The following is a 22,809-nucleotide window of genomic DNA, read 5'->3' on the forward strand; positions in this document are numbered from 1 at the left end:
CCCATCTGAAGGGACCAGGCCCAGTGCTGCCCAGCATCCTCCATCTCCATCAGCAGCCGGTGGCCCTTGGCCCTCACAGTCTCGATGGACGTTTACCAGACAATAGTGACCACAGTGACAGCTGGACACGTGACAGAGCACAGACCACTTGGAATTTAATATGAGGCCGCTCTGGATTGGCTGAGGACAGCCTCTTCTATTAGAGCAGCTGCGGACCACGGTGAGGGCAATGCCCACGGGGCGGAGTGTGCTACTGTGGGGAGCCCAGCCAGGAGCACGCAGGTGCCAGCCTGCACTTCAGGCACTCGAGAGGAACTTGCCGATGCAGTTGGGGTGGCTTCTTTTTCACAGAGACCTCCTCCTCCCCATAAGCACATGAGTAGCACAGGAAAGCAGCCCTGCAAGTGAGGAAGAAGCCAATACACCTCTGAGAGCGGGGATGCAGACTGGCCTGTGCATCACCAGAACACACGGCTGTTTGCACCTGGATGGCGATCCGAGAGCCAGCACACGCTCCCTGGGCATCCTGCACGGCACCCCAGAACAACAGCTGCAAAGTCTCATCTTCTAGGAGTGATGGCAGCTACGTGGCACCACGTCACACATTTATAAGAACTAGTTGTATATTAAGTTTGACTGCTTATCATTTTAACTTTAAACCTACATACACTGAGCGTAATTTGCATGTATCGATACTTAAAACTCGTTATTTCTTCTATATTATAGAGGCAATGCTTTTCCTTCCCGTACTTTTTCATAATGGCTTTTCTGGGAAATTCAATATGTTGAAGTGTTAAAGAGAAACAAATCTCATCTTAATCCCATATTTAAAGATGAAGAGCATCTTCCAGCACCTACGGAAACATCCCCCTTCACCTTTGTAAAGTGAATATTAACCTAAATAGATGCTAACTCGCTCCTTCCCCAGCCTGCTAGGCCAGTCTGGTCCCTCCTGGCCAGGCAGCGTGCACCTCTGGTTCTACAGGGGCAGGACTACAATTTAAAAGCAAATAGCCCTCCAGGCACCGGCTGGAACAGTGAGCTGTGACGGAGCCTGTGAGAGTCAAAGGCAGCTCATCCGCATGCTCACACACACATCGGAGTAAATCCAGAAGAGCACTGTGACACCTTCCAGCTGAACGCTGGGGGCAACCGCGGGCTACAAGGAGAGCCTCCCGTCTCACCGCATGGACGCTTCCTCAGACAGGACTCCAGGCGCGTGCGAGAGGAGGCTTTGTTGATACAAACGCACTGCGAGGAAGACCACGATGGCAGTGCCGAACTCAGCTGGAGGGCAATCGGGACGCACTCCACATACCACTGACAGAAGGGCCAGGTCAGCCTACCAGGCAAGGAAATTAACAACACTGACTTACCAGACTGACTTCACTCTAGAAAATATTATTTTTATTTATTTTTTGCAAAATCAGCTTTCAAATATAAGGTTATTTTAAAATAATTCTTTGGTTGCAGTATTATTCAAACAAAAAGTAGAACCTGCTGGAAGCCCTGCACTACAGGGTGAAAATACCTCCCTCTTTCAGCCACAGTGGCTATTTAATCAGCCATCAGACTCTATGAATCCGGATGTCATGGAAACACATATCAGGAACTGCAGGCTGGGGTGAAGCTGTGAGGCCCTGGCTACCAACTATCAGGAAATGAAACTCAGCTTCTGCATTAAATCACTCCAGCCCACCAGGAGAGATGTAGCTTTTAAGTCACGGAAACCAAGAGCCACTCATGCATGATCCTGGGGTGTTACTAGAGCAAAATGCTGCAGACTTTCAAGCCTAGATCAAATCCTTTAGTTGATTCACCTTTTTGTCTCCAGTAACTTTCTACACGAAAAGAAACGATTCCTTCTGCAAGAGCCATTGGGTTTTGTTCTGCATTCCCTCTCCCTTCTTCTCCTGGACCCAATCCCCTCCATCAACATTTGTTCTTAAGGAGCATGAGCTGAGATAAAAAAATAACCAGCCTGCACTTCAGGTTGTAATATTAACCCAGAATTTTGGGATGAATATGAAATCATGTTTCTTTTAATACACACACATTCAACATGATTTCCAAAGAATTTCTCAATTGGAGTTTAAGTTTGGTTGCTTAAATAGATAAGTATGAAAAAAGAATTCAATGTGAATTCAGATTTTCAGGCCGTTTTGAAAAGCAATCTGGATAATTAAAGCAGAGGAATGAACTCTTTGTTTACACAGTGTTTCCCACCTGAATTATTCAGAAAATGATTCCAGTCTCTCCCCCCTTTTGCTCAAGGCTCTGTGCACACTGGTCCAGGGGCAACGGATTGCAGTGCATCCTGGGACTAATGCCACCAGAGGGCAGGGGAGGAGAGCCCGTTTGGAGCGTGGTTCTGTGTGGGTGCGGACACAGCCAGAACGTGCTGCCATTGTCCAGGAATCCGCACGGCGGAGTTCAGGCGCTGTCCTGGGCACTGAGGCCATGGCGATGTGTGCGGCGCTTAACGCACAACGTGCCAGCAAGTCTAACCGAGCAGTGGCTCAGGACCTCATGGATAAAGGAATGCGTGGCTGGCCAATGCAGCTCCATGGCTAAGTGTCAACCGGGCACCAAGAGGCCAGCGGTTCCATTTGATTCCTGGTCAGGGCACATGCCCGGGTTGTGGGCTCCATCCCCAGTAGGGGGCATACTAGGGGTGGGTGCTGGGGGCAGCAGTTCCATGTTGATGTTTCTCTCATTGATATTTTTTCTCTCTCTCTCTCCCTTTATCTCTCTAAAATCAATAAAAGCATATTTTAAAAAAAGAAAAACGAATGGCAGCTATCCTAGAGCCAGGATAAAAAAATAACCCTTTAGTGAGTATGTCACCACTTGAAGATTAAAACATTCATATTAACCACTGGGGTCAGCATAGAGTGACTTTCATATTCAGAAGCTGTTTGCACAATGCTAGAACACAAGATTTGCTTCTTAAAATGTAAAATTCATGACACATTTCTTTAAGTGACTGTAAAACCCCTCTCTAATCCTCCGGCCGATCAGCACACATTCCCTCTTTGTTTCCAGGACCATCAAATTCCCGGGTCAAACGGCTCATGGACCTGTTTTATACACCAGGGGTCATGCACCTGGGCTGGGGAGCGTCCTCAGTGCTGCAGGAGCTACTGATTCGGTTTGCACTGACGTCCCTTTGGGTAGCTCCCATCCTCTCACAGTGAGCTGCACCCACCTGGCCACCGTCTGCTGCCCGCAGCCCTCAGCGAGCCACACAACTGAACAGACTCTGATAACTGATGTTTTGGCTTGATTGTCTTTTTTTTTTTTCTCTCTCTCTTTTTTGTAAACTCCCTCTAAATCCAGCAAGTCTGAAGCGAAGCCACAAGATGTGGTTCTCCTAACTGCATCTAAGTAGCCCAGTCTACATATTTAAAATTATCCTAGAAAAGCAAACAAAAATGACAGCTCAGGTAGCAGTGCAAGCATAACTGGCACCACTTAAACTAGGTCCCTGACTTGGTTTGCACATCCCTCGTGTGGCTGGTGCCTCTCAGCTGGCCTCGTATGACTGACGTGGACTGCATCTGAGTGATGACACCCTGCCCGTGGGCATATTGCACAAGAATGAGCTTTTTCTCACTCAAATCATGTCTGTCACACACAGCCTTCTAGAGCGCCAGCCTCCTCCACAGACTCAGGGGCCAAGGAGGAGCAGCTCGGCGATCAGAAGCGCTGGGCTCCTCGGTGGCAACACGGATCAGTCAGCCACTTCGTGGTTTTCAGTTCTTTGTTCCTACAACTGACTACTTCACACCTTATCTTATTCCTCCTGAGTGTCCACAAGTGCTTCAAGAGAGCAAAAGTGCTTTGCCTGCCCTTTCACCGAGCGTGGCCGGGTCCCTGCCACCCTCTGGGCAGCGTGGGAGCTGGCGGCCCTGGTGGCCATCTCGACGGCAGAGGTCGGAGTGTAAGCTCAGAACAGCTCTTTGCAGGGCCCGTCTGCTGATAACCTGAGAAGCCTTCAGCGTGGCGCTGCCTCCCGGGAACATGGGGTTAAGAGGACCTCCCTCCACCACACGGGCAGCTCAGGTCCCTCCAGCTGGGTGCTGGATGTGCCCCCTCCTCCGGCCCCCTCCATGGCCGGCTCCTCCCCCCGGGAGCCTGGGGGGGGCGGTGGTCTGGGCCATGGAGAAAGGAAGGCTACAGCCTCTGCAGTAGCAGGTGCCTCGACGGAGGAAGACAAGCCCCGAAAGCCTTGCTAACCAAAAAGGAGTCCAGAGAGAATGAGCTTTATGTCTCAGCCAAGTTTTTTCCTATGCACAGTCTCCGTCACGGGCATTTTAAAGCATGAAAGGGAGTGGGCTAAGTTATTCTGCGCTGTTGCTGATAGCGTGGTGCAGACTTCTTCACTGTTACTAAACACACAGACAATACGCCTCCCCAGGGCTTTCCAAAGTCTGTTTCCTTCCGCAGTTGTGGCTCATTCTTGTAGCAAGGTCTCTCTCCAGTTGAAGCCCCCAGTGGGTCCATGGGTGAGAGGAAGGATGGGTGGATCCCTCAGCTGCCAGATTCCAGTTTCTCCCAGTTCTTCACAGGAGCAAAACCCCAAGTACGGAATCTGAAGGAAGAGTATAAAGAACAGGAAATTAATGCTGCAACTTTTACCTAAACAGAGTACCTCAGGTGGCCCTTGAAATAAATATTCAGAGGAATTAATGGGGGCTTTGTAGACAAGCATCCCCCCAAAACCCAGAAGGAAAATGAAAAGGAAAAGGCTGGTAGGCTCGAGGGAAGAGCAGTCACCCTGCAAAAGGACCCATCAGAAGGGCTCATTAGATGCGAGCTCCTCCAGTGCGATGAACTGTCCACTGCAGGCTGCCCTGTGGTGTGGCAGGAAAGAGGACAGCACATGAAGCTGAGGTGCTGGGAGTTAATTCCTAATTTAAGAAATGTTTTATCGATTTTTAGAGAGGTAGGAAGGGAGAGAGGAGAAATATCAGTGGGAGAGAAACATCTATGGCTGCCTCCTGCACGCCCCAATGGGGATCAAGCCTGTAATCTGGGCAAGTGCTGTGATCCGGAATCAAACTGATGACCTCTTAGTGCAGGGGATGATGCTCAACCACTGACTGAGCCATGCAGGCCAGGCAATTCCTATTTCATAATTGCAAGTCAAGCTAAAAACAAAGCTTAACCATGTCTGAAATTATAGTTAGACAATTGGAAATTATTCAATTTTTGAAAAGCTGTTTGTCTCATCTGGCTTTACGTATTTATGTCCATGTGTATCTGCAACATTCAGAGGTGGAGCTGGTCCTTCCTCACTGCAGGGCCTATAGCTTTTAGAAGCTTATTTTTGTGTGTGTGTCTAGAGTTGCACTATAAACAAGACAAAAATCTCTGCCCTCAAACCGCTTACAGAGCAATGGGAAGGACAGATGCATAAATAAGCTTTTAAAAACACGAGAAAAGAATTGCAATGGAGTTTGAACCAGTCTCTGGGGTTTAGAGGGGACAGCTGAGTGTCCTGGAAGGAAATGGCGGGGCAGAGGGGGACGATGGCATGAAAAGGAGGAGTCGGCCAGTCTCCTGGGCTCTGTCTCCCTGCCCTCTCTTGGGCTTGCCCTGCAGCCTGACAGTTTAAATCACTGCTGCCCATGGCCTCCCAGCCAGGCCCTCTCAGCCGAGCTGGCAGATGCCACTGGCTCACTCACCATTCTTCCTTCCACCCACAGCCCCTCAGGGGAAGCCAGACAGTCTGCTTAGACTTAGCTACGTCCTACATTTTAGCTCAGAAACTAGAACTAGGTCAAACAGTTCTTCTTCTCTCATACAAGATCCACTAAAGTACCTTACACAGGTTACCACCACTCAGTAATCTTGGTGAGAGAGTCAATAAATGCATCTCCCAGCTCAGAAAACTCAGCTGCTGGCAGTCACTGAACGGCTCTAAAATTGCTGGGGCCACAGGCCCTGAAACGCAAGCATAGATTACCTTTCGGACCATTTGTACGAAGTCCTTGGAGTTCTGAGGTGACAGGCCCTGAAGCTGGCAGGTACATGCTTCCAGAGAAGATGCATGGGCCACAATCAAGATGTTATTTCCTGGGGGGAAAGCAAGAACTGGGAAGACCATTTTTATCAAGACACACGCAAATGTTGTGGACACTGGGCAGGGGCAGGCATTCTCCGGGACACAACTTGGCCAAGCAATATTTAAGGAATATTTAGTCTTGTGAAGGCAACCTAGTATTATTTTATAGACACCTTAATCATGAAATAACTATAGATTCATAGGAGGTTACAGATGTAGTTTACACACACACATCAAATAACCTTTACACAACATGGGTTTGAATTGTGCAGATCCACTTATGTGCAGGTTTTTCATTAGATGCTGTGCATGATGTTCTTAGTAACATTCTTTTTTTGTAGCTCACTTTACTGTAAGAATAGTATTCATACATAAACAACAAAGTATGTGTTACCCAAAGGCTCAATAAGGCTTCCAGTCAACAGTGGCAATTAGTAAAGCTTTGGGGGATCCCCAGCTGCCTGGAGGCCGGCAGCCCTAACCCTGCGTTATTCAAGGGTGAACTTTTCATGCCATAGGCATCATGTTCTACCTAAGTATGTGCACACTAACATATATTTACATATTGTGTGGCACGCATATTGACTATGTATGCTACACGCGGACGCGCGCACATAGGCAGTGAAGTCCATGCACCCTCCACCAGCAGCCACTTTCCCGGCCAGGAAATGCACATGGCCCAATACACATCGCTCACTTAGTCACACCAGGTGGGCCCAGTTCCATCACGCGCAACGAAACATACAGCGCCCACCTCCCACCCCGACCCAGTGGTTTCATTAAATACTGTGAGTGTGTTTTCCACGTGGCCACACTGAGGCCTTCTGGTTGAGAACACGCTGAGTCTCTTAATGGGAATGAGGTGAGCGAAAACTGAAAGGGGGGAATCACTCATAATACTGTTGACGAGGGATATCCCTTGTTAACATTTTGGTGTGTATAATTCCAGTCTTTGCTCTGTAAAGATTCGTATTTTAACTTGAAAAAAGCGATGAGAATGTATATATTCTTGTGTAACCTGCCTTATTTTGACTAAACATTTTACAGTGAACAACTTTTACATATCATTAAATATTTGAGTTCAGTATTTATAAAATTCAATAGCAAACAGATTTGAGTCTAACAGAACACTCTCTGGCTGGGGGCAGCAGTGACGGGATGTGCATTTGCATAGGGATATTTGTGTGGGGTGTTTACCCACCCAGGTCAAATTATAGGAAAAACAGTGGTTTGCTAAAGAACTTCTAGAAACTGTACTGGGGAACCTCCTCCATCACAGAGTGCAAGAAATATCTAAGTTACTTCATATTAAAACTGAGTCTTGTGCATTCCCATGGTATGCTTACCGTTTCAAGTATTCAAGGGAATGTTACAAACTTAACATGAAAGCATACACAAGAGTCTGGAAATATTTATCAAGCAAGTTAAAACATCTTGACTAGCCTATTAACCATGATGGAGAAACGGTCACATGTTTAAATATGGCGTCCAAAATAGCACCGCTTACCTTTACTTTTACATTCACTTATTATTTCTTTTGTTACTTGGAAACTTCTGCCGATGTAAGTGTCATAGGATTCTGAAACCACTAATTTGCTGACTGGAATGTGAGGTCTGTAATAGAAAATGAACAAAGGCAATAAAACATTTTGCTCCTAAGACAAAGCAATTGATACTACTCTTAAATTTTATTTCAAGACCCTTCTAATGTTCCCATAATTCTGTTTATCCATTTCCCTAGAAGGCAAGGGGTAGAGTACTCCCACGCTTAGTCATGGGGTTGAAATGTACACAATGTACAGAAATAAAGGCTCTGGGTGCACAGTGTCAGAGAGACTAGCTCAAAAGTGATTCAGTGCAGGCTTCACTTGTTACTAGTAAATGACTGATAAGCAGCCTTGGCCAGTTTTACTGACCATCAGTCCCAGGTCATATGGCCAAGAAAAAGTAAAGTGGAGGTTAGATCTTATTACCTATTCAGAGCACCAGATATTTACAATTTTTCGTAGCCTTACAAATAACCCTCAAGGATAGGTTTTATTTCTTAAAATGTTGTTCCAGCTTTATCCTATCCAATAAAAGAGTAATATGCAAATTGACCATACCTTCACCACACCCACCAGCCACACCTGCCAGCCAATCAGAAGCAAATATGCAAATAAACTCAACCAAGATGGCTGCAGCCATTGCTTGGGTTTCCCTGGCAATGGAGGAAGTCAAGCTTTCCGCCTGCCCTTGCCAGCCTAGGGCTCCACTCAGTGCTACAAAGTTTCAATTATAGAAGGTAAACAAATTCCAATAGAAATGGCTGCTGCCTTGGAGCAAGCAGGAGGCTTGGCTCTGCTCCAGGCTACAAAGTTTCAATTATAGAAGATAAATAAAGCCCAGATACCAGGGCCTCCACTTGGGTCACCAGAGGGTGTGGCTGGCCTTCAAACCACCACAGGCCCCTCACCCAGGCCACCCCATACCCCAAGGGAACCCCCACCCTGATCTGGGACACCCTTCAGGCCCCCACCCATACACCAGGCCTCTATCCTATCTAATAAAAGAGTAATATGCAGATTGACCATCACTCCAACACACAAGATGGCTGCCCCATGTGATCAAAGATGGCTGCCCCCATTTGGACACAAGATGGCCACCACAAAATGGCCAGCAGGGGAGAGCAGTTGGGAGGGACCAGGCCTGCAAGGGATGGCAGTTGGGGGCAATCAAGCCACAGGAGAGAGCAATTAGGGGTGATCAGACTGGCAGAGGAGGGAAGTAGGGGGTGACCAGGCCTGTAGGGGAGGGCAGTTGGGTGGGAACCAGGCCCACAGGGTAGAGCAGTTAGGGGCAAGCAGGCGGCATGGGGGCAGTTATGTATCAATCAGGCTGGCAGGGGAGTGGTTAGGGATAATCAGGAAGGCAGGCAGGCAAGCAGTTGGGAGCCAGCAGTTCTGGATTGTGAGAGGGATCCCAGATTGGAGAGGGTGCAAGCTGGGATGAGGGACCCCCCCCCCCCCATGCATGAATTTTGTGCACAGGCCTCTGGTTGGGATATCATTGACATATAACATTGTATAATGTTAGGTGTATGACATGGTGATATAATACACATGTATTGAAAAATGATTTGCATGGTAGCCTTATCTAACATATTCATCATGTAACATAATTACCATCTCTGTTTTTGTAGAGAGAATAATTAAGATGTACTCTTTTAGCAACTTTAAAGTACATAATATCTATTATTAACTACTAGAGGCCTGATGCATGAAAATTCATGCACTGGAGGGGAGGTCCCTCTGCCCCCTCTCACAGTCCAGGAGTCCTCAGGGGTGGAAGGTGACCCAGCGACCAGGGAAAGGCGATGCCCCGTCACACATCTGCTGCTGCCACTGCCAGCAGCACAAGCCTCGGCCAGCCCTAGTTACCTGAGCCTCGAGCAGCCCTGGGTGGCTGGGCAGCCCCCATCCAAGGCTTGCCTGTGCTTGGGCTGGCCCTGGGTGGCTGGAGGGCTTAGAGGACTGGGGGTCTCTGGAGGCAGGCCCTGGGTGGCTGGCAGGGCTGAGGGAACTAGGCGCCACCATCTTGTGGCTGTGGGCACTGCCATCTTTGAGGGTATGATAGTCAATTAACATATTCCATCTTTATTGGCTGTGAGTGCCGCCATCTTTGTGAGAGTATGAGGGTCAATTAGCATATTCCCTCTTTATTAGATAGGATAAGAACATTACAGCCACATACATTAGATCCCTGGATCGTTTTGATCTTGTAACTGGGAGTTTGTGCCCTTTGACCAACATCTCCTGTTTCCCCCCAGGCCTGGTAACCACTGCTCTAGCGTCTGTTTCTGAGTTTGGTGTTTGTAGATTCTACAGAAATTATGTGTTTAGATGTTTCTGAGATCCTGTTTTCCTTTCCTTTGGCTATAGACCAGAAGAGGATTGTTGGATCATCTTGTAGCCTATTTTTAACTTTTTCAGAAGTCTCCATTCTGTTGTCCATAGGTCAGGGACCACCCTATAAAAGGTTCCCTTTTCTTCACATTCTTGCCAAGAGAAGATAGCTTTTGCATTTTGATGATAAGCATTGAATAGGTGTGAGGTGATAACTCATTGTGGCTTTGATTTTCCTTTCATTGATGAGTGATGTCATGTTCTTGTGGACCATTTGTATGACTTCTTTGAAAAAAAGCCTATTCGGTTCTCCCGTCAATTTTTAATCTAAATTTCATTTTTCAATTACAGTTTACATTTACAGTATTATTTTGTATTATTTCAGGTACAGCGTAGTGGTTAGACAATCACATATTTTACAAAGTGGCCGCCTGATATTTCCTGGACCCTTCCTGGCATCGGACACAACTATCACATGTTGTTGACTATATTCCCTGTGCTATCTTTACACCCCCAGGACTGCTCCTGTACATACCAACTTGTACTTCCTGACCCCTTCACCTTTTCACCCATCCCCCAGCCCATCTCCCCTCCGGCAACCACGGCGGGTCTCCGTGTCTATGCGTCTGCTTCCGTTTTGTTTGTTCATTTATTCTGTTCTTCAGATTTCACATATAGGTAAAATTACATGGTATTTGTCTTTTTCTGACTGGCTCATTTTATTTAACATAATACCCTCTGGGTCCATCCATGCTGCCACAAATGGTAAGATTTCATTCTTTTTGTTTTAAGGACAAGTCATATTCCAGAGATGTCTGGGTGGTGCTCAGGACTAGAGAGTAGACCTCTCCTTGCCTTGCCTCCTCCCGCATCAGCACCGGACACACATGTAAGGTCACGGGTAAGTGGCTTCAGTCTGCTTTCCTGACGGGATTGACCTGTCATTTGGGTTTGGAGCCAGGCTCTGGGCTCGTACTGTTCAGCCGGCCTCATGGAAATCCAGCGCTGGTCAGGACAAGTCCCGGGGACCAGGTTCCCTCACCCCCTCTCCTGACGGGGACACCTGTCGTGGAGGGGGGCTCCATCCGTTTTGGGGAACATTAGGGGGAGGCATTTTCTCGGCCGTAACTTCACGGGAAGCAGCCTTAAGCCACTGCCAGTCGCCATGGGGATGGCAGCCGACCGCCCCGCGCCACCCCGGGCTGTCAGCCTGACAGCCTCAGGCCCTGGAGTTCGCGCAGGCCTTCTGGCCTCAGTAACGCTTTCAACTTCCAACCCCGACCGACCTTGACAGTCCCCGCAGGCAGGCAAGTGGTCTGAGGGCCTGTATGTCCAGGCTTTTCCACACTCACATCCTTCTCTCTGTGACGGCTGCTCTCCCTCACAGCTTTTCCTTCTCCACTCAGCCCTCAGGGGATCCCAACTCCTCCTCCTCCTTCACCACTTTGATCTCACCGACCATCCCCGACCCCCAGCTAAGACTCCTCAGGCAGCCTGAGAGCCCACCACCCGCCCCAGCGGATCCCAGCGCCACCACCCCATCTCACACCGGCTCCGGAGCAGCTTTCAGCTCTCTTCCTCCCGATTCCTGCACTAGCCTTAAAGTGCCCCTTGGAGAGACTGCCGGTGCCAATCTGGCTTCATGCCCAGGGCCACACAGATACCCTGGGCCAGCAGGCCCCTGCCCTCCCAGTCAGAGCGGGTGTGTCCGTAATAGGGACCCACAATGGAACTATCAGGAAGGGCAGGCAGGTCGCAGGTCTCAAGACCACAACACTGTTCTCTGCCTAGAAGGACAGGGAAACGCAGCCCACAAAGCAGTTAATTATATAATAAAAAATTAGCAGGTCAACCGGGAAAGACATGAAAATCCAGCAGTCTTCCAATCTCGCCTTACAGAGGCTGAGAAAATACACCAGTCTTGCCCCAACCAGCCCAGAGGGGACAAACCCATGAACGAGACCTTTTAATATATGTTTATTGATTTTTTACAGAGAGGAAGGGAGAGAGATAGAGAGCTAGAAATGTCGATGAGAGAGAAACACCGACCAGCTGCCTCTTGCACACCCCCTACCAGAGATGTATCCGCAACCGAAGTACACGCCCCTGACAAGAATCGAACCTGGGACCAACGCTCTACCCCTGAGCCAAACCGGTTTCGGCCGAACAAGACCTTTTAAACATAACATTTAGGGTCTTTAATAACAGTGACAAGGAGACCCAAATTCAAAAACAAAAGATGAGATCAGGCCAAGGCTGAAGCCTAGACGAAGGACTTCCAGCTCCTAGCCACCACTCTCATGAGTCCCAGTCCTCCAAGCAAGAGTGAATGAGGGCTAATCCTCCTCCGGGCCCTGCTTCAAATGCTACAAGAGAGTTCACCGGGCCAAGTCCTGCCTAAACTGGAGACCCTCGCCTGGGTCCTGCCCAAGGTGCAGGAGGGAAGGCCACTGGAAATCAAACTGTAGTCTGGCCCCTCCAGGTCGGACCTCAGCATGGCCTCCCTCTGGATCCTGTTTGGAGCTCCCAGACCCTTTGGGACTGGCCACCGAAGACTGAAGCTGCCCAGGCCCCGACAGGACCCCACAGGCTTACATCACCAGGACAGAGCCTTGGAGAACCGCTGTGGTGGCAGGTAAGCCCCCCTCCTTTCTAATTAATACTGGGGTCACTGCCCTCTCCAAATTCACTGGGACCCTTGTCCCCTCCTCAGTCTCTATCATGGGGATTGACAGATTAGTCTCACCATCAGCAGCCACCTCACCTCTATACTGCACCTTACTAAATCCCCCCTTATCTCCTCTTCTTGCCCGACTGAAACAGTACAGACATCTCCTCATAAAGCCCCACTGTCCCAAACGACAGTCACCTACTTCAATTTCACTCTCACCCCATAAAGCCATGCTGTTCTTTAATCCGTAAACACTTTGTCTCCTCCCTCACTGTCCCCTCCACTAAGCAAGAAATACTCTCCTTTCTCAGGCTCACTAAGTACTCTCACCTCTGAGTTCCCATCTTCAGTTTTCTTGCAAAGCTCCACTATATCATGACATAGCAAAGGGACTCCTCACAGCCTTTACATCCCAAGACCAACATTCTCACCCCATTAATGCTCTGACTTCCGTGCATTCTCACACACACACACACACACACACACACACACACACACACTCACACACGCCTTTTTCCAAAGAACAACTTTCTTTACTACAAAACTACACTTACTTAATAGCCTGGCTATTGTAAGAAGCTGAGCTCATTATCACCCAGACCTTAGCATGTTATCTCTAAGGGAAATGTGGCAGTTTTAAATCCAAGTGGCTAGAGGCCTGGGAACAGACTGCTAGGACTACTCCCTTCTCCTCCTGCCTTTTCTCCATCCTCATTTCCTATACATAATTTTCCAAAGTCTGGAAACTCTGAAACTTTGGAACATTGCTAGATTAACTCATAAACATCTAAAATATTCCAACAAGTTATAAATTCACTTGATTTTAGCTTTTTTTTATTAATATATTTTATTGATTTTTTTTTTTTTTTTTTTTTTTTTTTTTTTTTTTTTATAGAGAGGAGAGAGAGGAATAGAAAGTTAGAAACATTGATGAGAGAGAATCATCAATCAGCTGCCTCTTGCACACTCCTCACTGGGGATGTGCCCGCAACCAAGGTACATGCCCTTGACCAAAATCAAACCCGGGACCCTTCAGTCCGCAGGCTGACACTCTATCCACTGAGCCAAACCGGTTTTGGCTGATTTTAGCTTTTATTACAGAAAATCTACAAAGTAAATTTAGAACTGTTAATATAATGTCTAGCACTTTGTTAAAGATATATTTCTTAAAAGTGAGAATGTTCATCAATGTCAATCTAAGAAATGCTGGCTGTTTATTTTTAATTATCATTGAAAAATTAAAGTTTAAAATTTGTATGGTTTTAATAATGGAAGGAATGGACATGCATTTTTAAAGAAATTTAATTAAAATTATAAAAATGTTTATAAAAATTACAAAAGATTTGTAGGGAATAATATTTAAAAATTATATAAATAACACAAACCAGTGAGCCAGGATAGGCAGAAGAGAAAAACTGAAATAATAAAATAGCAGTCCACAGCCATCTAGTAAATCCTATCTTCCCTAAACTAAGAACACTTAAATAATTTAAGAATAAAACTCATTTTGGTATATTAGACTACAACCCTCCAGATTAATGTCTCTTTCCTTCCACCAGACCATTGGTAATAACTCTTGTTCTAACTTTTATCCCAGTAATACTAAAATGTATAAAACAGTTTTTCTCTTTCAGGTTACAAGCCCCACTTGTACTCAGGAAATACCACCGCTAAATACCATCAAAACCTCTTTTTTGTGCCCAGGCCTCCTTGTCCCTGACCCCATGGCAAGGACAATAGGCCAGATACAAGTGAAAAATCTCACCAGAGCAGAAAGCTCCAGATGCCTAGCAAGGGGCAAAACAAAACAAAACAAAACAAAAACAAACAAACAAACAAAAAACCCAACAACAAACAAAAAAAACCCCCCACAAACAAACACACAAAAAAACTTGCCTCTAGAATATCCTACCCTCGGGTTCCTTTTTCTCTGCATCCTCGCCAGCACTCATTTGTTGATGGTAGCCATTCTGACAGGTGTGATAGTACCTCATTGTCCTTTTGATTTGCATCTCTCAGATGATTAGTGACTTTGAGCATGTTTTAATATGCCTCTTGGCCTTCCTTCCGTCTTCTTTTAAAAAGTATCTATTTGTTGACCATTTTTTGATTGGGCTGTTTATTTTCCTTTTGTTAAGATGTATAAGTTCCCTGTAAATATTGGAGATTAAGCGCTTATCGGTGATAACATCAGCAAATATGTTCTCCCATGCAGTGGGCTTTCTTGTTGTTTTATTGATGGTTTCTTTTGCTGTGAAAAAGCTTTTTATTTTGCTGTTTATTAGTTTATTTTCTCTTTAGTTTCCATTGCCCTAGGAGCAGTATCAGTGAAGAAGTTGCTTTGGCATGTCTGATATTTTGCTGCCTGTGGATTTCTCTAGTATTTTTATGGTTTCTTATGTTTAAGTCCTGTATCCATTTTGAGTTTATTTTTGTGTATGGTGTAAGTTGGTGATGTAGTTTCATTTTTTTTTTTGCATGTATCTGTTCTATTTTCCCAACACCGTTTATTGAAGACTGTCTTGACTCCATTGTATGTTCATGCCTCCTTTGTCAAATATTAATTGAGCATAGTGGCTTGGGTCAATTTCTAGGTTCTCTATTCTATTCCATTGATCTATATGTCTGTTCTTGTGCCAGTACCAGGCTGTTTTGAGAACAGTAGCTTTGTAATACAGCATGATCTGGTATTGAGATCCCACCTACTTTGTTCTCCTTTCTCAGGATTGCTGAAGCTATTGAGGGTCTTTTTTTTTTTTCCAGATGAATTTTTGGAAAGTTCGTCCTAGGTCTGTGAAATATGCCATTGATATTTTAATGGGGAGTGCATTGAATCTATAGATTGCTTTGGATAGTATGGACATTTTAATTATGTTGATTCTCCCAATCCATGAACATGGTATGTTCTTCAATCTGTTTATGTCTTCGTCTATCTCTTTTTTCAGCACCCTGTAGTTTTCCATGTATAGGTCTTTTATCTCCTTAGTTAAGTTTATTCCTAGGTATCTTAATTTTTTTGTGTGTGTGCGATGGTAAATGGGATTTTTTTTTAATCTCTCTTTCTCTAGGTTCATTATTGATGTATAGAAATGCTACATTGCCAAATTCATTTATTAAGTCTAATAAGTTTTGATGGAGTCTTTAGGGTTTTCTATGTACAGTATCATGTCATTTGTGAATAAGGACAGCTTTACTTCTTCTTTTCCAATTTGGATGCCTTTTATTTCTTCTTCTTTTCTGACTATAATAGCTAGTACTTCCAGTACTATGTTGAACAGGAATAGTGAGAGTGGGCATCCCTGTCTTGTTCCTGTTCTTAAGGGAAATGGTTTTAGTTTTTGCCCATTGAGTATGATGTTTGCTGTGGGTTTGTCATATATAGCTTCTATTATGTTGAGGTATGATCTTTCTATTTCCACCTTGCTGTAAGATTTTATCAACAAAGGGTGTTGGGTTTTGTCAAATGCTTTTTCTGCATCAATGGATATGACTATGTGATTTTTATCTCTCAATTTGTTTATGTGAAGTATCACATTTATTGATTTGAGGATATTGTACCATCCTTGCATCTCCGAGATAAATCCTACTTGGTCATGGGGTATCATCTTTCTGATGTAGTTCTGGATCCAATTTGCTAAAATTTTGTTGAGAATTTTGGCATCTATGTTCATGAGGAATATTGGCCTGTAGTTCTCATTAATTGTGTTGTCTTTATCTGGTTTTGGTATTAGGGTGATGCTGGCTTCATAGAATGAGCTTGGAAGTGTTCTTCTTGGATTTTTTTGAATAGTTTGAGGAGGATAGATTTTAATTCTTCCTTTAATGTTTGGTAAAACTTCCCTGTGAAGCCATCTGACCCTGGGCTTTCGTTTGCTGGAAGCTTTTTGATTACTGCTTCGATTTCTTCCATAGTTATTGTCTTATTGAGATTTTTAGAATCTTCCTGAATGAGTTTTGGAAGGTTGTACTTTTCTAGGAATATGTCCACTTCCTCCAGGTTGTTTAGTTTGTTAGCATAGTTGTTCATAGTATTTTTTAACAATCCTTTGTATTTCTGTGGGGTCCATTATTATTTCTCCTCTTTCATTTCTGATTTTGTTTGTTTGGGTCCTCTCTCTTTGCTTCTTGGTGAGCTTGGCTAGAGGTTCATCAATCTTGTTTATCCTTTTAAAGAACCAGCTCTTGGTTTTATTGATCTTTTGTATTTTTTTTTCCCTCTATGTCATTTATTTGTACTCTGATCTTTATTATTTCCTTCATTCTACTCACTCTGAGCTTTTCTTGTTGCTCTCTTTCTAATTCTAAGTTGTAGAGTTAGATGATTTATTACCATATTTTCTTATTTTTTGAGGTAGGCCTGTAGCGCTATAAACTTCCCTCTCAGGACCGCTTTCATTGTGTCCCATAGGTTTGGGTTGTTGTGTTTTTATTGTCATTAGTTTCCAGGATATTTTTAATATCTTCTTTGATCTCTTTGGCAACCCATCACTGTTTAATAGCATGCTATTCAACTTCCAAGTGTTTGAATTTTGGGGGCTGTCTTTATTGTATCTTATTTCTAATATTATGCCATTGTGGCATGAAAAAATGGTTGATATGATTTCAATCTTCTTGAATTTGGGGAGATTTTGTTTGTGACCCAATGTGTGGTCTATTTTTTAATATGTTCCATGTGCACTTTGGAAGAACGTATATTGTGGCTTTGGGATGAAATATTCTGAAGATGTCAATTAAGTCTGCCTGACCTAGTGAGTTATTTAGGATTGCTATTTATTTACTGATTTTCTTTAGTCTAGAGGATTTATTCAGTATGTCAATGGTATATTAATGTCCCTACTATGATTGTATTATTGTCGATCTCTCCCTTGATATCATCCAGGAATTTGTTTTTTCTTATGTATTTGGGTGCTCTGCATTGGGTGCATATGTGCTTATCAGGCTATATCCTCTTGTCCTATCAATCCCTTTAGTATTATGAAATGGACTTGCGTATCTCTTGTTATGGCCTTCACTTTGAGGGCAATTTTGTCAGATATCAGTATTGCTTCCCCAGTTTTGTTTTTTGTTTTTTTCATTTTTTTTCATTTCCATTTGCCTAAAAGATATTTTTCCATCCGTTCACTTTCAGTCTCTGTGAGACCCACCTTATTCTGAGGTGGGCCTCTTGTAGACAGTTTATATATGGGTCACTTTTTTTTTCTCCATTCAGCCACTTGATGTCTTTTGATTGGAGCATTTAATTTGTTTACATTTAAAGTAATTATGGAAAGGTAATTGTTTGAAGCCATTTTTACTTTTTGTGTCTGTGTACTTTCTTACCTTTTTATTTCTTTTTCTTACTCCAATCCCTTTAGCATTTCTTGCATTGTTGGCTTGGTAGTGATAAATTCCCTTAGCCTTATTTCCCCTTCAATCTTATCTAATAAAAGAATAATATGCAAATTGACCATACCTTTGTCACACCCACAAGCCATGCCCACAAAGCCACACACACCATCCAATCAGGAGTGAATATGCAAATAAACCCAACCAAAATGGCTTAGGCCATAGAGAACAGGGGTAGGCTTGGGTTTCTCTGGTGATAGAGTAAACCAAGCTTTCCACCTGCCCTTGGCCCAGCCCTCCACTTAAGGCTACAAAGTTTCAATTATAGAAGGTAAATAAATTCCAACAGAAATGTCTGCTGCCACCTAGTGAGCAGAAGGTTTGACTCTGCTCCAGGCTACAAAGTTTCAATTGTAGAAGGTAAATAACCTCAGATACCAGGTTTCTGGGGGGCATGGCAAGCCTGCGATTATGGGCAATCAGGAAGGCAGGCAGGCGAGCAGTTCGGAGACAACAGGCCTAAATGAGCCTAAACGGGCAGTCAGACATGCCTGATTGGAGTCCCAGATTGGAGAGGGTTTAGCTGGGCTGAGGGCCACTCCCCCCCCCCCCCCCCCATGCACAAATTTCATGCACTGGGCTTCTAGTTTTGAATAATGCCTTCCTGGATAGAGTATTTTTGGATTCAGTCCCTTGCTTTGAATTGCTTTGTAACTTTCCTTCCATTCTTTTCTGGCCTGATGTGTTTCCGTTGAGAAATCATTTGATAATCTAATGGGAGTTTCCTTGTATGTAATTTTCTATCCCTCTCTCTCTTGCAGCCTTTAAGATTCTCTCTTTGTCCTGAACATTTGCCATCATAACTATGATGTGTCTTGATGTGGGTCTTTTCAGGTTCTTCTTGTTTGGGACTTTGTGCTTGTGTGACTTTTTTTCTTCCCCACATCACAGAAGTTTTCTGACATTATTTCTTCAAATAGGTTTTCTAACACTTGTTCCTCTTCCTGTTGTTCTGGCACCCCTATTATTTGTATGCTTTGTCATTTCGTGTTGTTACATAGCTCCCTTGGGCTCTCCTCCTGTCTTTTTTTTTTTCTTTCTCCAATCACAGTTCAGGTTGGGTGTGTTTTGCTTCCCTGTCTTTTAATTTACTAATTCAGTCCTCTGCTTCTCCTACTCTACTGTTGAAACTTTCCATGGTGTTTTTTATTGCACTTATATCACTTCTTATCAATTATACATTTCTTATCAATTCCAACATAAGTTATTGATTTTTTTTCTTGCATTTCTTTTTGATTCGTACATAAGTTGTTGATTTTTTTCCCCTCCATCTGGTTTATGAACTGTATGGCCCTTATTTTGAATTCTTTTCCTGACATATTGCTTGCCTCTGTTTTGCTTAGCTGTTTTTCTGGTGATTCCTCCTTTTCTTTCCTTTGGGGGTCTCTTTGTCTACCCATTTTTGGTCTTAACAACTGATCTAGATGTTGAGTTGTGCAGGAGCTGCTTCTTTGGTGACAGTGGCTCCTTGGGTTGTGGTTGCTCCTCAGACAGTCACTGAAGTGGCTGCTCCTCAGTTGGCAGGGGCTCCTCTGGTGAGTGCTGTTTGTAGTATTGTTGTCTCCTCTGGCTGGTGGAGGAGGCTGCTTGCACAGCTGCTGTTCCTTGGATGGGGTTGGGCTGCTCGCTGATGCTGTTCCTCTAATGAGGTGGTCTGCTCGTGAGGCTGTGGCTTCTTGGACAGGAGCAAGTTGCTTGCCAGGCTGGTGTTCCTTTTATGGGTGCTGGCTCCTCACACAGCTGCTGCTCTTCCAATGGGGAAGGGCTGCTTGTTTTGGCTGTTGCTCCTTAGGTGGGCGTGAGCCGCACATGATGCTGCTGCTGCTCCTCTGACAGGGGTGGGCAGCTCACCCAGCTGCTGCTCATCTGTTAGGTTCAGGCTGCATGTAGCTGCTGCTCCTCGAACCAGTGCAGGCTGCACAGGACTGCTGCTTCTTGGATGTGAGCAGTCTGCTCATGTGGCTGGTGCTCCTTGGCCTGCAGGGAGGAGGCTGTTCGGGTGGCTGCTGCTCCTCCAATGGGGTTGGGCTGCTCATGGCGCTGCTTTTCCACATATGAGGGTGGGCTGCTCACACAGCTGCTGCTCCTTGGACAGGATATGGGCTGCTTGTGTGGCTGCTGCTCCTCAGGCAGGAGTGAGCTGCATGTGTGGCTGTTGCTCCTCAGCTGGGGGCGGGCCACTCACCCAACTGCTACTCCTCCTTGGACTGGTGTAGGCTCCATGTGGCTGCTGTTCCTCAGACCAGTGTTGATGTAGGATCCTTTTATTATGTTGTTGAATTTGGTTTGTTAACATTTGTTCAGAATTCTAACACCTATATTCATCAGGAATATTAATCTACTAAGTGCCTGGTGCACGAAATTTGTGCACTGGATATAGGGGGTTCCTCAGCCCAACCTGCCCCCTCTCACATCCTGGGAGCCCTTGGGCGATGTTCTACTGACAGCTTCGGCTCACTCCCCACGGGGAGCGGGCCTAAGCTGCAGTCTGGCTTCTCTTTGTGGGAGGCAACCGGGCTGATCAGGGGAAGGCACCAGCCCCATCACCCCACGGCTGCAGCCACCGCCAGTCACCACAGCCACCAAGGTGCTTTCATCAACACGGATCAAGTCCCTTCACCAAGAAAAAAATGACAACTTTTTTTAGGCATTTTCAAGATGTGTCTTTCATAGGATATGCATTTCTTTCTATATATTTTTTTATCCTCAACTGAGGATATGTTTCCATTGACTATAAGAGAATAGGGAAGAGAAAGGGAAAGACAGAGAGAAACATCAAAGTGAGAGGAACACTTTGATTGGTTGCCTTCTGCATGAGCCCTGATCTGGGCCCCAGGCAGGGAGGAGCCTGCAACCTAGGTACATGCCCTTGATTAGAATCAAACCAGACCCTGTGGCCGAGGCATTATCCACTGAGCCAAACTGGCTAGGGTAGGATATGACATTTCTTAGCCTTCCAGCAGCGGATCTTCGTGGTTTTTTTCCTCTAGAAGTGTGGTAGAAAAACCCTAGACCACCTTTCTGGATTCTTATAACCCAAGTTACTAAGAATATTACCAGTGGCCTACAGGAAGCTTAGCCAATGTGCAGTCAGATAAAGTGTTTCTCTATATTTCACACCAATCATGGGCTGGGCCTTGCCCAGGCCTAAAGCCTCTGGCCGAAGCTTTAGGCCTGGGCAGGGCCCCTCCAGCTCCCTCTGATCACCGGCTCAGCCCCTGCTCAGGCCTGCCCAGGCCAAAAGCCTCTTGGGCAGGAGTAGACCCACTGCTCCCTGGGATTGATCACCGGGGGTCCGCTCCTGCTCCCTGCAATCAATCGCTAGGGGTCCACTCCTGCCTAGGCCTTACCTCACAGTGACCTGGGTTCCAGGATGTTTCTGGGTCACAGGCGCTGGGCGCCTATGTATGCAAATTAACCGCCATCTTGTTTGGGTTAATTTGCATAGTCACTGTTTGACTATGGGCATAGCGAAGGTATGGTCAATCTACATATGGGTCTATTCTTAGGTAAGATAGTTCTAGTTTTTGAGGCATCCTTATCTGGCTTTGGTAGCAGGATGGAGCTGGCAAATATTAGGTCACTACTATTTAGAGTTTTTGATCTATGAAATATTTATCTTGTTTTTGAGTCATATTTTTTGTTTTCTTATTTTTGCCTTTCATTTTTTATATTTAGAGCATGGTGGGTAGAGGTGGTAGTGAGTTCTCAAAGTGGTTCACACAAAGTCTTGATCAGAACACATCAATGCTGCTATTACCACCACTACTACAAGGACTTCCTGAGGCTCTGTGCAGAATGCCTTCTCCCAGCTTTTGAATATATCCCTTCTAGCACCCTTTCTGCAAATCCCGAGTTTATGGATGACAAAACCGAGCCTCAGAAAGACTGCAGATGACTTGCCTATGTTTATGCCGTTAGGAACTCTTCAGTGCTTTGATTTGAACCAGGGCTTGATATTAAAGCCTGTGAATTTGTCCTCCACTCTGGACCATATAAATTTTTGACAGTATTATCCTCAAGGCTGCCCCTCTGTGCACTTGGGTTTACTGTCCAGAGAGAAACACTGGTTTTCTATTTGAAGGAACCTGACCTCATACTTCTAGGAAATAGCCTCTGAATCGCAAAACACCCTGGGAGCTTTGGGGAGACATGATCACCACTCATTAAGGATGCACCTCATTGTCCTGGAGCAAACTCTTTCTCTCCAACCTCTCATCTAGTGCTATTACCACTTACATCGCCTGGTCTTGCACTTCCCTTCCTCTAGGAGAAAAGGCCTCTTTATATGGTCCATGCAGTCATTTAAAAAGTTAAACCACATTGTAAATAAAGAACAAGTGGCCAACCTAGCCGGTTTGGCTCAATGGACTGAAGAGTCCTTGATTTGATTCTGGTCAAGGGCATGTACCTTGGTTGTGGGCACATCCCCAATAGGAGGTGTGCAGGAGGCAGCTGATCAATGTTTCTCTCTCATTGATGTTTCTAACTCTCTATCCCACTCCCTTCCTCTCTGTAAAATATCAGTAAAAAAAAAAATATATATATATATATATATATATATATATATATATATATATATAAATATATATATATATATATATGAAGAACAAGTGGCTGCTGGGATCCAGTTCCTTCTGGCCAGCTCTTGCCTTTGGCAGTTCCTCTTCTTCTTCTTCTTCTTCTTCTTCTTCCTCCTCCTCCTCCTTCTCCTCCTCCTCCTCCTCCTCCTCCTCCTCCTCCTCCTCTTCTTCTTCTTCCTTCTTCTCCTCCTCCTCCTCCTCCTCCTCCTCCTCCTT

The 22,809-nt window shown here is 45.1% G+C and overlaps 1 protein-coding gene across 1 annotated transcript in view; it reads right to left on the reverse strand.

Annotated features, from left to right (window-relative positions):
* Positions 1 to 1,385: 1,385 nt before the first annotated feature.
* UBASH3B (ubiquitin associated and SH3 domain containing B) overlaps positions 1,386 to 22,809 on the reverse strand; it is a 139,255-nt gene continuing 117,831 nt past the window's right edge. Inside the window, exons 12-14 of the mRNA XM_036412563.2 lie at positions 7,578 to 7,684; positions 5,972 to 6,081; positions 1,386 to 4,594 (exon numbers count right to left, since the gene is read on the reverse strand). Of these exons, the coding sequence (XP_036268456.2) occupies positions 4,457 to 4,594; positions 5,972 to 6,081; positions 7,578 to 7,684 (355 nt within the window). The 3' untranslated portion in view covers positions 1,386 to 4,456. The remainder of the gene's footprint in view (positions 4,595 to 5,971; positions 6,082 to 7,577; positions 7,685 to 22,809) is intronic.

The sequence above is a fragment of the Pipistrellus kuhlii genome, unplaced genomic scaffold (assembly GCF_014108245.1).
Source record: "Pipistrellus kuhlii isolate mPipKuh1 unplaced genomic scaffold, mPipKuh1.p scaffold_m20_p_45, whole genome shotgun sequence".
Lineage (NCBI taxonomy): Eukaryota > Metazoa > Chordata > Mammalia > Chiroptera > Vespertilionidae > Pipistrellus > Pipistrellus kuhlii.